Genomic DNA, 16,034 nt, shown 5'->3' on the forward strand with positions numbered 1-16,034 from the left:
CAGATTTTTTCCAAATCATCCTTTTTAACATAGAAATGATAAAATTTACTATGCACAAAACATCAATTTATTCAAAGGATTATCAAGTGTCATTTTTATTAATATCAATGTGTTTATTGTGTGAATTGTTTTAACCGGAATCAACTATATTCTGTCTTTGTGACAGAAGCTATCTAAGTTGTTTCGAAACTGTATAGTTGCTCATTATTCATCATCCGTGCCGTGTTTCTTTGAAAATGTTAAGGACCCTTATAGGATCTTAATTAAGTGCATTGTGTAATTCACAGAATTATTTTCTTGCGGAAATCAAATCTTAAATCTACATCAATTAACTTCCCTGAAGTAATCAGCATGTTCTCTTGTTATTACATTTAAACTGTTATATTTTATTATAATTATGTTTCTCCTTGTGTCAGTGTGTGTGTGAGTTGTGATTGGATCAAAATGATTATGGTAAGTCGCCTTGTATATGTTTAATAAGTCCTACGTACATGTTCATAGTTTTTTTCTCCACAAATAACTTCTACTCATTTCATTTTGAGGAAAGGAATTTAATTCTTGTGATATGACGCATTAAATCTCGCATAAAGATATGTACTTATACTAGGTAGTTATATAGCAACATTCTTCAACCGTTTTGGCGTTTTATTACCTCGCGAAATACACATAATTGCTTTAGAAGTTATATTTTTCTAGAGCCGTTAATTTAGTGTGGTAAATAAACATTTAACAATTAAAGATTCCCGTGATTGGTGGCGATATGGGTCAACGATGGCTTGCCTCCCTAGTCCAGCCCAGTTGTCAAAAAATTAAATGGGCACAATGCAATGGCCCAGACGACAATGAACTATAGACAAAAATATATAAACATCAAAAGCACAAACAGGCTCCAAACCCAAACTTACACCACGTACATAAATAAAAACACCACAAACAATCCAAACCCTCATCAGAACTGCTTTACCGTTAAATGATTTCAGCGTTGGAACGGTCAGTTGAACAAAAGTTCTCTAGAACTCGAGTCTACCAGGAGCTTAAACTAGTAAGCATGGTAATAACCTTACACTTGTCACATCATTATCAATAGTTGCTATATATATATATATATATACGCCTCATTAAAGCACGCATCAATTTCAAAATCAATTAATAATACCGCAAAAATAAAATGTAAACTGATAAAATGATTAATCCTCATTTACCGGATTCCACCTTCCCCTGTAAAGAAAGGTATCAAGCCGGAGAAACAGCGCTAGCTCTTTAGAGTTAAGATAAAGTCATTCAAAGATAACTATCAGACAAAATAAAACTATAATTAAACAATAAAAAATATATAAATACTGTGTGATATTCTTCGATATGTATAAAATGAATAAAAACATACGAACAACCTTTTATATATGAGGCGGAAGCGTCAGCAAACCACATTAACTTTTTAACAATCAAGGTGTTAGATGAAAGAGGAACTAGTACATTTCATGTGCGCGGGCAGTGACTAAACTTGTAATGATTTTGTTAAAATTTTAATTGTTTTTCTTTCTTTTCAACGTGAGCGAAAAAGCCAGGAGTCATTTTTGATGCGGTTAAGAATGTCAAGGTACCTATTATATTTAAAGGTAAAATCCCACTTAATTTTTCCTCTCGAACTCCGAACTCGGCGTATCCGCGTACATCATACGACAATGTAATAACATGCATCTTTTGCGCGCTAAGTTTCAGGAGACTTCGGCACGGCCGAACCAATTTGATGAACCCTATCGGTAGATACTCGCTTTAAAGGAATTCTCTCGTATGTGTTTGTCCTTGTTCGTGCGTCTTCGTTTGTCTTCGTTCATATACCATCTTGCTGTGTGACACATTTTACCCTAGACACTCCGTTTAAGTGTCTCGCGAGAAAGTCTCTTGTAAATGATTGTCAATTTGTATTGTCAGTGTGTTTTTGTTTATCAGTTTTGTCCGATTGGTTGCGTGTCAGTCTGTTTGTCCGTGTGTTTGTGTAAGAGAGGTAGCGGCGGAATAGAAGAAGACCACCCTATGACATTTATTGCATTAATATATGTAGAAACATTAATTCACTTTCATGTATTTGCAGGTTCTCGAAATGGTAACAACGTAAAGGGGTCTTTAAGTACACAAAGTAACAGGGTAATTAATACTTGCATTCAAGGCAAAAGTGAATCGTCATCAGTGCAAGATGGGCAGTCGTCTACTTAATATGTTCAGATCATCAAATAATAGCGTTAGCACTAAAAGCTTGCCACTATATGACTTTAAACTATGTATTTTTATCGAATCTAAGCACACTTTCTGTTACATTAGCGATGCAGAAAATATTTCCAGTCTGCGTCTTATCAATATGTTTAAACATAACTTTGAAACGTTCAGCAAATACGGAACCGAAAGAAATATTAGAGTGATTTTTGAAAGCTTCTTATCCCATCTTTCGAAACCGACAAACAAAAGCTCAGACCTAAACCGATTGGAATGGACTGTTGTTTTACCAGAAATACAATCTGAGACCGCTGTTCTCGCTATTCGTAGTGCAGCCAGGTATATGCATATCCCTGAAACGACGCTTGAAGTTGTACATCGGTCTTCAGTATTATTGGCATGCGTTTTAGAAATGGTACCAACAGATCAAAAGTATTCACTTTGGAAAGGTGTTTTATTGGTGACTTCTGATCCCGATATAAAGATCCGTGCGTATGAACGACAAGCAAGTTATACCTTATGTGAGGTTTTTCCAGAAATATTACTTCCCTTTACTATTGACAGTCCCGGTATTCAATGTGACATGCGAGACCATTTAATGAACATTGGCGATTGGTTATGCGTAATCTGTGAAAGTCCATTACATGGTAATGATACATCAAGAGTAGTACGTGATTTTTTGAATTATATTTTCATATTCGACCTAGATAGAACAAAAACGTTTCAGTATACCTATGGGATCTCACTTTGCAAACCTTTCCAAGAAGGCGTACACAGAGAAGAATTAAAGTTAAACTTCAATCCCGAAGGCACTTCTTCTGAAAATAAATGTGTGGGCGTTTTTCAAACTATCATTAGCAAAGGAGAACATCTTTTATATGAAAACCAATCATACAGTTGGACAGAATTAGCGACGTTTTACAATACACGAATCAAGATGAAACCGCACAACCTTCTTCTTTGGAAATCCATCTCGGAATCACGGAGGTACAGCAGCGATCCAGGATGTGAACCAGTGGCCAGATTTTGTGTTTATCCTCCTTCAGAAGGGTGGTCAGACACTGCAGAATTTCTATACACTCTTACTTTCATTAACAATTGCCCCCGTGTAGAGGTGATGGATGCTATTTCTCACCAAACATTTAAGACCGAACTGAAGCAGTTGGTATACAAAAGTGATGAGAGGTCCTTTGAAGTGCCTCTTTCAAAACAAACACTGAGTACCGATATGGAGCAGTTGGCACTCAAAGTTGATGAGATTTGCCTTGAAGTTTCTCAAAGTGACATTTTAGAAGCTATGCTATCCTTCAGTATATATCCATCAAAAAACTACATTATTGAAAGAAGGGCAAAATATGCATATGGATGCTTTAAATATGCACGGCCATGGGGAGAGTTACATACACTGATCAATATAGGCGATATATTGAGATACAATGATGATTTCTCAGTAAGCAGGCACATATTGCATGAAAGAACACGGAACAAATTTAGTGTAAGTATTCTATCTAATGAGTATTTCAAATGGGTTTTTTTACATTTTAAAACGTGGTCAGGTCAAAATAAATTAACCCAACAGTGTGTGCGACGTTGTTTACTGAAGTCATGACGCGTAGTAATCTTACATCAATGCTATATATTTCGTCTAAAAATTCACGACGAATTTTCTCACTTGAATTAAAGTGTTGAATAATAAAATATTTAACTGTGTTTTATTTAAATGCCATAAGATTATTTTTTGTAAAGCATACAGTAAAAAAAGACCTGGCGCGATATGGCGCATACCTAAACAGGCATGGGGATGATACACGGACTTTCATATTACGACTTAATTCACCAGCGTGTCCGGTGAACAATAGACAATTACTTTATTGCAAAACGAGTTAAGACCGGATGGATAGTTATGGAATGTTGTGGTTTTATTTGCATATAATATCTGCAATCGGTGTCAAATTTAAGATTTAAATCTCAAAAACTGACGAAGACATGTACAATCTTCTCAGCGTGGCATTTTTTTTTGTGAGAGAGGCCAATATTTTTGATAATAAATACGATATATGAACTCATCGGGGAGCACAAAAGCAAACGTGGGTTTAAGTTTGTTACATAAAAACATAAGTATGAAAGTCACGGTGCAAAGTTAATCATTGCGATTTCGAGCAATAGTCAAATATAAATCATCTACGTTTCTAATATATTGCTTCCATCATCGCGTGATTTCAAATGTAAAATGTCGTTTCCGATATGATATTGTTCAAAAAGATAACTTTCTGAGTGCCAGGTCAATTGAAAACGTGCTATGACATAAATGCATAATGCCTTTTTGTAAGTTGGTTTAATGACAAGGTTTCATGCCTGAAACAATTTTGCGTGATATATAACTTAAACATTTGAGACAATAACGAACCCATTATTCGTATATGGCAAGTAAATTCTTTCGCATAAAAAGACGGGTTTAACAAATTATTGTACTTTCAGGTGTTTGCTGTTTGGCGGTCAATGGTTGATCAGCCTCGGTACTGTGAAGAAAAAACTACGAAGGCGGTTGCTGAAATTATAGTCGATATCGAACCCAAAAGAACGCCGTGTACAATTGAATGGGAACAGGTGCTTATTGTTAAAAGCACCGAACTAGTGTACAGGGTTACGAACAAAACCGACGGAAAACGATATGAAACATATGTCGATTACTAGGCTGCTGAAATTTCTTAAATCCTACATAAATACAACTAGACATGTAGACGAAGGCAGTTGTATATTCTAAACTGACTTATAAGTGCAGGACGTTATAAAAATACATACTACAGTGAAAATTACAGGGACAAGTTCATATATAAACCCTGTTTAGGGGCACAAAGCAAGGGCCCAAAACGACAATCAACTAGACACAAACATATGAACGTGCATCCTCAGGGGCGTAGCTTGGCCTATTAAAAAGTATAGGCCCACTTGGTAGGGGGGTTTGAGGGACCTCTCCCTGGATTTTTTTTTACTCCAGATCGAATATGGTGCGTTTTAGCGTATATCTTGAGCCTTTTTAGTCATCGAAATTTGCTTTATATTGCACTTCACTAAACTTTATTGTTGTCTTGCTCATGATGTACAATAACAGAACTGAAATTCAAAACTGATTAGAAAAAATATGTTTAGTTAACCTGTAGTGTTTACTTGAATGTTAATTCAGCTGTCACCCCCTTTCCTTTCAGTTATTATTGCAGATTTGGACGTTTTGTATTTTTCATTTTTGGAAACGAAGTGTAGGCCCGGGCCTACCGCGCCTATTGGAGCTACGCCGAGGATCCTTGTTAAGATAATGCATTCATAATGAACAAGAACACTCCCAACCTCCCCCGGCAATGTCTTGCCAATACAAGTATATATCCATTACACTAAATATTAATTGATACTTTACCCTTGAAACGTATTTTTGTCTCCATATTGAATTTCAGTGTCGTTATGATATGTATAAATTGACTATTTCTGTAGTATAATTGATATTACCTAATATATGATTACCTTTACTTGTGTGACATGCAAATCTGATACTACTATCACTCTGTATAACATTGAACTTGTACCCGGTATGTTTTCACGAAACAATATATAACCAGACAGAGCCCCTAGTGTTTTATACCGCTGTCTGAGTAACGTAGTTGACACGGTGTGATACTGCCCCATTTTGTAGACGGGATAAAACAACAGTGGCCCTGCTAAGCTTTTATACATGTATATATAATTATTATATTTCGTACTATTAATCAGTTATTTCGAATTCCTGTACCCGATTAGCAATAATTTAACATGCGTTTTATATACATCCTATTCATGTTGTTGCATACATTGTAATCTGAATAATTAAATAAAACGAGTTCTGGGTTGAGTTGAGTTGTAATACTTGGGTATTATTTTTTTATGTGTTTTAGGAAATATGATTTATGAGCATTATTCTTTTTTCACATGTCACTTGCAATGTTTTTGTTTGTATATTTGTTTGTATGACGATCAGCTTGTAATGCTTAAGTCAAACTAAGTATTCTATTAAGTTTAAAATAATATGAATGAGTAAATATAACACATTAGAATCCCAGCAAAATATCGAACAGATTAATTTTCTAGTTCGAAAAATGACAATCGAACTTAATTGAAATTAAATGCAAAAATCGACTTCGAAATCTATTCGATTAAAATATAATAATTGTCAATATAATTTTGTCAACAGTTTAAAGTGTTGGTAAACTTCGCAACAGTTTATTTGGTTGCATATACGCAATGGGCACTCCAAATTTTCTTTTCACAATATCAAATCACAAGCGGTTTTCACTTCATTGATTGTTTAATTAAGTTTATTTAGTTATATAATTTCCGCGAGTGATTTTTAAAAAAAAAAACGTTTAAAGTACACTGAAACTGTGAGATATATATTTTAGGGGACAATCCTCAGTGCTTTAGAATGCAGCTCTGCGTGAATTAGCAGTGTATTCAGGAATATAAAAATATGATGAGTTAGGTAAGCGTTGGCAGCAGGTAAAGATGAAAGTGGGTGCTCATTGTCGATACTCTGCGTGAAACTCCTCAGGGAACATTTCTCAGTGCTTTAGAATGGAACTGTGCGTGCATTAGGAGTGAAAAATGTTGTGCGTAAACTATTCATGGGACATTCCTCACTGCTTTAAAATTCAACTCTGTGTGTATTAGCAGTGTAATCCTGAACAAAAATATTGTGGGGGGGGGGGGGGTAAGAAAGGGCAGCAGATTAGGGTGAAAGTGGTAGCCCATTGGTCAATGCTGTGCGTTAACATTTCCTGGGACATTCCTCAATGCTTTAGAATGCAACTAACTTAGCAATGTAAACCGGAATTAAATGTTTTTGGTCGGGGAAAGCTTTGGCAGAAGGTTAGGCTGCATGTTGGTGTTTATTGTCAATGCTGTGCGTAAACTGTTCAGGGGACATTCTTCGGTGCTTTAGAATGCAACTTTGCGTGCATTAGAAGTGTCATCCGGAATATAAAATGTGGGGGATGGGGTAAGCGTGGGCACCAGGTGAGGGTGCAAGTGGGTGCTCATTGTCAATTATGTGCGTAAACGGTTTAGGGGACATTCCTCAGTTCTTGATAATGCAACTCTGCGTGCATTAGCAGTGTAATCCGGAATAAAAGATGGGGATTGGGGTAAGCGTGGCCACCAGGTAAGGGTGCAAGAGGGTGTCATAGTCTTTGTTGTGCGTAGATTGCCCTGGGAACATTGCTTTGTGCTAAAAATAGGCAACTCTGATTACATCAGCGGTGAAAATCGAAATAAAGGGGGATGTGAGCTTGGGCGGAAGGTTAGCGTCCAAGTGGGTGCTCATTGTCAATGCTGTGCGTAAACTGTTCAGGGGACATTCTTCAGTGCTTAAGAAGGCAACTCTAGTTGCATTAGCAATTTTATCCGGAATATATTGATTTATTCCGGATAACACTGCTAATGTACACATAGTTGCTTTCTAAAGCACTGAGGAATGACCCTGAACAGTTTACGCATAGCATTGACAATGAGCACCCACGTGCAACCTAACCTGCTGACCAAGCTTACCCAACCCACCCCAAATAAATTTTTAATCAGCAAATTCACACAGAGTTGCATTCTTAAGCACTGAGGAATGTCCCCTGAATAGTTTACGCACAACATGGTATATTGTGAAACGTTATGGCAGTCGGCGGCAATTTTCTTAAAACGCTCCGAGAATTGAATTTGCACCTCTTCCGAGTTATTTTGCTATTCAAGGGTGCTATAATAGTCCATGTCATAATAAATATTAACAACCAGCAGCCAATTGTATAAAAGTTGGCTAGATTTAACTGCTGGTTAAAGTTGTCCAGCGGTTAACTTTAACCAAGTTGGCCATTTTATCCAAACCTTTTATCCGTTTGTATAATCGCAAGAAATGCAGCGGCTAAGTTAACCATTTCGGTTTTCGTGATATCCAAATAGGTTATAGTTAACCTAACCAAAACGATCCCATAATGCATCGATAGCATGGTTCCGGTCAGTGCGCGTTTTGCCGTATTTGCAAACAGTGTGTCGTCTGAATCAAAAACATGGCTGACTTCACAGTTGACGCCACAGCTAATCGAAAAAAAAAACGATCTAGTAATTTTTCCGATGTAGAAAAGGCCGCAATAAGGGAAGGTTTCGTCGGCTTTGGTGATCTTTTAGGGAAAAAATTTGCAAGCAAAGTCGGTGGAAACACCAAAGTACAGCAGGACAATGCTTGGTTGAAGATCACACAAGCAGTTAATGCTGTCGGCCGTGCATTTCGCACGGTCGATGAGGTTGAAGGTATTGAATCTTGTTATTTTGTTGATGATATAACACATATAAAAACATAATTAATATGTAAATACATACCAGTATAAATTAATGACAAACGCAATTTCTTTTTTTTAATTTGCTCCTCAACTGCCTATTTGATATTTCTGATGGCTTTATTTAAGATTATTTATCCAATGTTTTATTTACTAGCCTTTTAAGTGTTATTTGATACCAAACAATATGGATTTCTTTTTTAATTTACTCCAAGAAAAACATCGAAAGATGGTGATCTGTGCCAAGGCTGTCGTTGCCAAAGAAAATGCCAACGCCAGGCAGACTGGTGGGGGTAAGCCGCTGCCTGTCCCGGATGACACCACTTTGGCAATAATACAGGATATGAAGGGGACGCCTGCCTTTAGCGGCATCCCTGGGTCATCAGCATCGGAGTCGGCAATAGGTATTTGCTTATATTCATCACTCTTTATATGCATTATAAGATTTTTTGAAATTTAAATAGTCGTGATATTTATTATTTTACAACGTTGTAATACAAACCAGGTTAATGTGACATGGATGACTGACTTAATGATAATGCCGAGAATTAGTTGCGAGTAATAATAAAAGTTTTTTTGTAAATACACCTGTGAAACACAAACAATACATTATCATACTTTACAGAATTTCTTTCTTTCAAGATTACCATACTGTAAACTGTACATAGTACTTAAACAATAGTACAATGCAAATACCCCATATTGTGCCCCTATCATTTATAGAAAAAGACTATAGATAGCTGTTGAAAAATATTACATGGATTTCAGTAAAAATTACGTCACGACCTCTACACGTTTGAGGTTTAAATCAGTTGAAAAATTAAATCAGCCAGGCATGTTGACTGTTGTAGACTGTAGTGAGGATTCCTGGGATATTATGCAGACATCGCCACTACATAATCTTCCGAATAATATTCATACATGGATTTATAAAAAATAAGGTAAGTGTATCTTAGTTCTGGCTTCCATAACTTTAATGTTGATATTTATTTTTTAATGTTAACACATCCAAAAAGGTAATATATAACGTGTTCGCTGAAGTTCTTTAGCTAGTCTTAGTCTTGTGTCTATTTCTGTCTGTCGTCGGAAATTGAATCGCGCAGTCCTTCATGTCAAAAATACAGTCGGTCACTGCAGTTACATCCCTTGAAACCGTGGCAACATATACCCCAAATGTATCCCCTATTACTTCCCAGTAGCGTAAAAACGTAAAACAATCATAATCTGTTGCCGTGGTGTCAAGGGTTGATTTCTGCGAGTCGGTCGCTCAAGTCTGTGGCCTATCAGTCGTTCCAATCTGTCTATGTTGTGCGGAGTGAATCTATACCGTATACGTACTTCCTCGTCGTTGTCTTCGTCCGTTTGTCTATCTATCCTGCGAAATTGTCGAGGTCGCCTAGCGTTCACTATGTCAAGGTCGGCCATCTTTGTTTTGGTTAAATCAGCTAACCAAACTCTTCGAGTCCGGTTAAATTTTGTCTAAAAGTTAGCCGAATCACGCGCTGGTTAGGATAACTTAATTTTTATACAATCGGTTTTCGGATAACTTGACCAAACCAGGGAGATAACTAAAAGATAACCGCTGGTTATGACTTAACCACGTTTATACAATTGGCTGCAGGTATGTTGTATCCGCGACAAAGTGCAGATATTATTATTTTGAGGACATTGAATTTTGACCGGGTTTTAGTTAAAATTGTCCACACTAATTAAATAGTTAAACTAATGGGAATGTTAAGAAGGGTTGAGTTCGTTTACATCTTTATTGCACTCTTTCAGTAATCATTAACTTTTATATCCGTATAGTTCGTATTAAATTGATCTGGTATGATATAACATAAATTATAAAAGCACGTTCTGAAAATAGAAAATAATAACAGTACTTATTACAATGCACATATAATTGCTCTTGTAATATAAACATTATATAGTAAACATATAATATATGCGTTACTAAATTATGACATGCCAAGAAATACCAGCCAATTTTTCCGTTTTTTATTTCTACACGAGAGTCAACTTCAGCTACACATTAACCCCTAATTGACCGAGAATCTAAGGTCAAATTCTCGTGGTATCATTGATTTGGAATTGCTGCGGTTTGGGTCAAGATTTGGAAGAATTATGTATTAAATTTTGCTAAGAAAAACATGAAGAAAGTATTAAGTGTTATACATAATTATTGACAAGTTAAACTTAATGTAAACTTATTCATAAAATATGTTGTTGTTTTTTAATGAGTAACATTTAACTGTTTTAAACATGTGGCAGCTGTTAATTTAAATAGTACGCTTATTACAACCGTTTTATTTGGAATGTAAATTTAACCTATATTGATTTATATGAATCTGGTCGTTTTATAGGTCGAATTGTATTTAGGGGTATGCTTTACTAAGCGTATAAATATTGATTTTACAATGGAAGCTTGATTGATTTCGCATTTTATAAAAGATATGAACTCTTTTAATTATTCATTTTAAAAGCTTTGTTGTTCACTGTACTATTTTTAATTAAATTCGTTAGTACATTTGAACCCCATTGACTCGAACTCATAGGGACCGGCGAACATACATCGAGCCTCGGATAATTCGAGCCAAGCGGAAATACTTACTTTCAGTATCATGAAACATTTTCGGGCCAACGAGGAATTCGAGCAAAACGAGTTAGACCAAGCGGGGTTCAACTGTATACTTTACACCGTGGAAAATACAATCGAAACTTGGAAATATATCATATTGGTGAAACTGAACTGCTATATTGAAACTAATCCTCAAAAATCTAATACCACGAACAAACATAATTCGGCTTGATATATAGACTAAATGCATGATTACATTTCAAACACATAGCAAACACAAATAGAATATTAAAATGATAAAATTATTTTTCGTAAAACTTGCTCAACTCCTAATTACACCTACAATTAAACGTTTCAACGTATGTATGTACTGTGCTTGCTAAATATTTAAACCTCAAAACTAAATAGAAAATGAAACTAGAGATTTTATGGGTTGGTATTTCAAACGACCTTTGCACTGTGAAAGGCTCTTAATTTGAAGAGCTTCCATGGTTTCACAAACATTTTTGCTTTAACAGTGTTTTAATTTATTTATTTTTTCAACGGTTTTCGAAAATCCGAGATCTTATACAAGCAGCAGCTCATTGCATCAAATATATCATAAAGCAAACCAGTTTTAAGGTCTTATGTCGTGTCTTCAGCCATGATAACGATTAACCAGTGACACTAGCTACAATTATGCACGGACATTCTGATAATGCGCGTTTAGGAAACTTTTTAACATTCGGATATTCTTTATGTTTACTTTTAAAACACCACAAGTCAACTGATTCATACCAATGTAAAATATATTCTTCGACTGTAACTCCACAATATTTAACATTGCATTGTTAAATAAAAACACAAAAATTACACATCAATTATTTTCAAACAATGTCTTTCTCTTTGGACAATATTTTTTTTTCATAAAAGCCTTAATCAGATAGGCTTTAAATTGTCAACAAAGCATTGTCATTTCGGTATATCTAGCAGGCGCGCGTTATTTCGCTGCTCGATTTTCTTAGCGCTGGGATCTGTCTTTCTTTGCAAGGAAAACAACAAGTGGGATATGGACTCGAAGAGGCGCCAAAAACAAAAATCGTCAAGGACCCTGAAGCTGCATTTCATATGGCGCCAAAACAAAAATCGCCAAAGACTCTGACGCGGCTGTTTATATGGCGCCAAAACAAAAATCGCCAAAGACTTTGACGCGGCTGTTTATATGGACTACAGTGACACACGTCTTAATAACTTTATATTATTTCGGCAGAAGACACTTAAGTTATAGTTTATAAGGACTAAATGATAGCATTTGTTCTCTGGTAAATGAATCTTACGGTTGCGTAGTAAATGATAAATGTATTGGAATAATTATTCTAGCACACCGGATAGGCATTTCCGGTGATTTCAGCCGTGCTGGAAAACTCTATCTGGCATCCCCCCCATGCCAGATGAGTCACGCGCTGTGACGTAATACTTTCAATTTCTTTTATTAAACACTTAATGTAACCATAGTAATGAGATTTCAATAGATGAGTTCCATTAACATTAACTTTACAAAATATTCCTTAAAAACAAAACAAAATAAGCCTTAAAAGACGTGATAGCGTAGGAACTTATTGATGTATGCAGTGAATAGAAATTACTGCGCGTCATGACGTCAGTAAACATCATCGCACGCGCCTTTTGGTGAAATGTACAAAAACGCGCTTTCTTATGTATTTTCTTCACAAAAATGTAATTTAAGGTATGCTAGAAAAAATATATATCATGTGTGTCCGTTCCGGATAGAAAAATCCGAGCTTGGGCACGCTGCGTAGCCGGTAACTCGGCAAGCTCGTTACCTGGCAACGAAGGTGCCCTCGGGTCGGATTTTTCGATCCGGAACGGGAACACATGACATATATTATCAGTATCATAATCAATAGTTGACCGAAAAAAAACTTATTATCTCCCTTGTATCTTTGTAAAACATTTTTTCCTTCTTATGTTACGTGTATTCTATAATTTAGGAACGAATATAAATACAAAAAAATAAACAATTTGTTATAAAACATTTCAACAAAATAATTTTCTTATATATATTCAATTAAACGAGGACGTTTAATTGACATTTTGTAAAGATATTTTCTTTCTAGTTTCTCTAGATAGGGGTGGTGTTCACTGCCCTGCACAAAACAGATATTCTAAATTAAGAGCGTGATAAACACGTGTGGCAGTACTAAACATGTAAGTACGGTACGCAAGATACGGATCATCTTAGGCGGTTTTCAGGTTGCCATAAATAAACAATTGAGCGTGAATTACTATTTTCGAAATGGGAACATTTCCGATAAGTGCGTGCATATTTTTCCAAGAGAAATAGACTACGGACTACTGGTCCACATTTAAATATTTACACCTCAACTTTCATTCCTTAAATGAACTGCCTTTCGGCAATTGCGTTTATCAATCGATGAACGCAACATCTTCGGATATGTTCGGATCGCAATTCATCGAATAACAATATAGATCTACATGAAAACTATTGATCTAGTTATTGTTTGAATTGTGCCAGCAGGTCCCGTAAAATATAAATCACCATTTTAGAAAGTGTTAAGTAATTTTATTTTAAACATATTATTGCCAAAAGTGTTTCAATTTTACGATTAAAAGTGATTTCAAGTGGTTGATCATTTCCCGCGTTATTGTGACGTCATTTGAAAAAAAATGTTTCCGGTAACAGTCGGGTCGTTCTATTAACAGAATGGGTAAGAAAAGATTACTGAAAGGTTATCCTAAATGAAATGATGTATTTTTTTAACGTATCTTGAATAAAATAATGAACTATTGGTGTAAATATAAGGAATGAATTGCGGGGTTGATGTCATTATCGGGGATATGAACGCAATTGGGCTGGTCAAAGTACGCGTGGAGTCTTTCGGACCCCACACACTTAGACCAGCCAAATTGCGTTCAAACCCCGATAATGACATCAAACCCGCAATTCATTCCTTAAATATATGTTATTTTACTCATGAAAGGGCATGATCAAACTTTGGTACCCAACGTTAAACCGGACTGGAGTATCCACCAACCGCCGGTAGTCACGTATTTTAAATATCGAGGTAAATCTGACTATATTGAAGATGGGAATTTAATTCATTGCAAAATATCCAAAAGATAATTGCATTCATGAACTTGATCTTGAAAATCTTTGTATTCCCGAACGTATGCACTATTGATCAATTTATTACTACCTAATATAGAGTTGTGCATGCCTCAAATGATTGTTGACAGGCATTTTGCATACTTTTATAGTAGTTGAATGTAGATATAATTTGTGAAAAACATTTTTTTATGTTATTTGCAGATTCTGATGTGCCAAATAGTTGTACATAGCATGGTTCCGCCATAGGTCAAGCAATCCGAAACCGGGAGATGCAGCACTGAATTCCATATTTCAAGAAAATGAAGATGTTAGTCCCCCCTGTCAAACATGTCTTTGTGTAAATTATCCAAACGTTTGACATTTACAGTAAATGTGTTATAATTTAATGGCATATGGATTTTCGCAAAAGGCTGTTTTGGCGCCAAATTCAGCGCTTAAAACCAGATACTTTCAGAATGTGTCAGTTTAGAGTTTGTTTGTTTTTCATTTCTTTTGTTGCGCTATTTGTTCGAGAAGCAATCAGTTCAGCATAAAGTTATAATGATGTTGGGACTGATATGTTATCTTTTGTTCATATATATGAGTTCGTAGATTTATTTATTTGAATCCAAACAATGCATAGTTTCACATTATGTATTTCCTATATAAGCCTACGTGACTTCGTTGATTTATTAATTTGGCCATTTTCAAGTTTACTTTTCATTTTTGAGTTTCAAAGATTTTCTATAAGGCGCTATCGCTCCTTGAGAAGAAATTCGTTTACTCCGTAGTCGTTAGATATGTCTTACATTTTGAAATACTTATGTCAGTGAGCTTAAATTCAGTCGCAATTTATGTTTTCGATATCCCTTGCTTTATGTGGCGCTGTATTTGTTATACGCAATATTGGCAATGTTCCATTGTATCAGTCATTTATATATATATAAACCTCTATACTGACCGTGAATAAATAAGATTTGCAGCGTACGACTATATACAAATGCGACCGTACCAAGGACTAGTTACATTTGTTTTGTTTATTTATTCCTGTTGAAATAAATGACAATAATACAGTATACACATTTTGTCATGTACCAAATAATTTATAAAAAAATAAATAATATGTACTAAGGCGTTGCATGTTATTGATGGGCACGTTAAAGTTTACTTAATGACTTAGTGAAACATACTAGGAGTGAAAGGACAATACTGTTCATATACGAGTATCCAATGCAACTCGGGAGTCTTTAACCCCATTTTAAATAACAAGCAATTTGGCTGCAGTTGACAATTGGTTTAAAAAATACACAAACATCTACAATAATATATATTGTGTACATTATATATTAAACATTATACTAATATATATGCTTGACTGAAAATAAATAAAATAGATCTGCAAAGTCACGTAGGCTTATAAACGAATTACAGGACATGTAATTATTAGCGCTGTTTGGCTGCAAAGGGATCTTTCTTAAAAGTCACGTAGGCTTATAAACGAATTACAGGACATGTAATTATCAGCGCTGTTTGGCTGCAAAGGGATCTTTCTTAAAAGTCACGTAGGCTTATAAACGAATTACAGGACATGTAATTGTCAGCGTTGTTTGGCTGCAAAGGGATCCTTCTTAACAGTCACGTAGGCTTATAAACGAAAAACAGGATGTGTAACAATCGCTGCTTAAATGTAGCTCTATCCTGTTTAGAAGATCTGCTTTGTGTAAAAGGAGAGAATAAGATAAAATATCTACATTACTTTGGCTTTTATGCTCCAAGGCTTAGCAACAGTGGC

General features: G+C 35.4%; 1 protein-coding gene across 1 annotated transcript; it reads left to right on the plus strand.

The window, feature by feature from the left end:
• The first annotated feature begins 353 nt into the window (after nucleotides 1-353).
• On the plus strand, nucleotides 354-6,071 carry LOC128206936 (uncharacterized). Its single transcript, XM_052909677.1, has 3 exons — nucleotides 354-453; nucleotides 2,093-3,706; nucleotides 4,690-6,071. The coding sequence occupies exons 2-3, from the start codon at nucleotides 2,195-2,197 to the stop codon at nucleotides 4,903-4,905; spliced, it is 1,728 nt and encodes a 575-aa protein (XP_052765637.1). The 5' UTR covers nucleotides 354-453; nucleotides 2,093-2,194; the 3' UTR covers nucleotides 4,906-6,071.
• Nucleotides 6,072-16,034: the final 9,963 nt, after the last annotated feature.

Source organism: Mya arenaria, chromosome 10, assembly GCF_026914265.1.
Source record: "Mya arenaria isolate MELC-2E11 chromosome 10, ASM2691426v1".
NCBI lineage: Eukaryota > Metazoa > Mollusca > Bivalvia > Myida > Myidae > Mya > Mya arenaria.

What these genes read in the sequence shown, in the direction of transcription:
- LOC128206936 (XM_052909677.1), top strand. Translation starts at nt 2,195, where the DNA reads ATGGGCAGTCGTCTACTTAATATGTTCAGATCATCAAATAATAGCGTT. An exon ending in GAACACGGAACAAATTTAGT is followed by an intron (nt 3,707 to 4,689) that starts GTAAGTATTCTA and finishes TTGTACTTTCAG; the next exon opens with GTGTTTGCTGTTTGGCGGTC.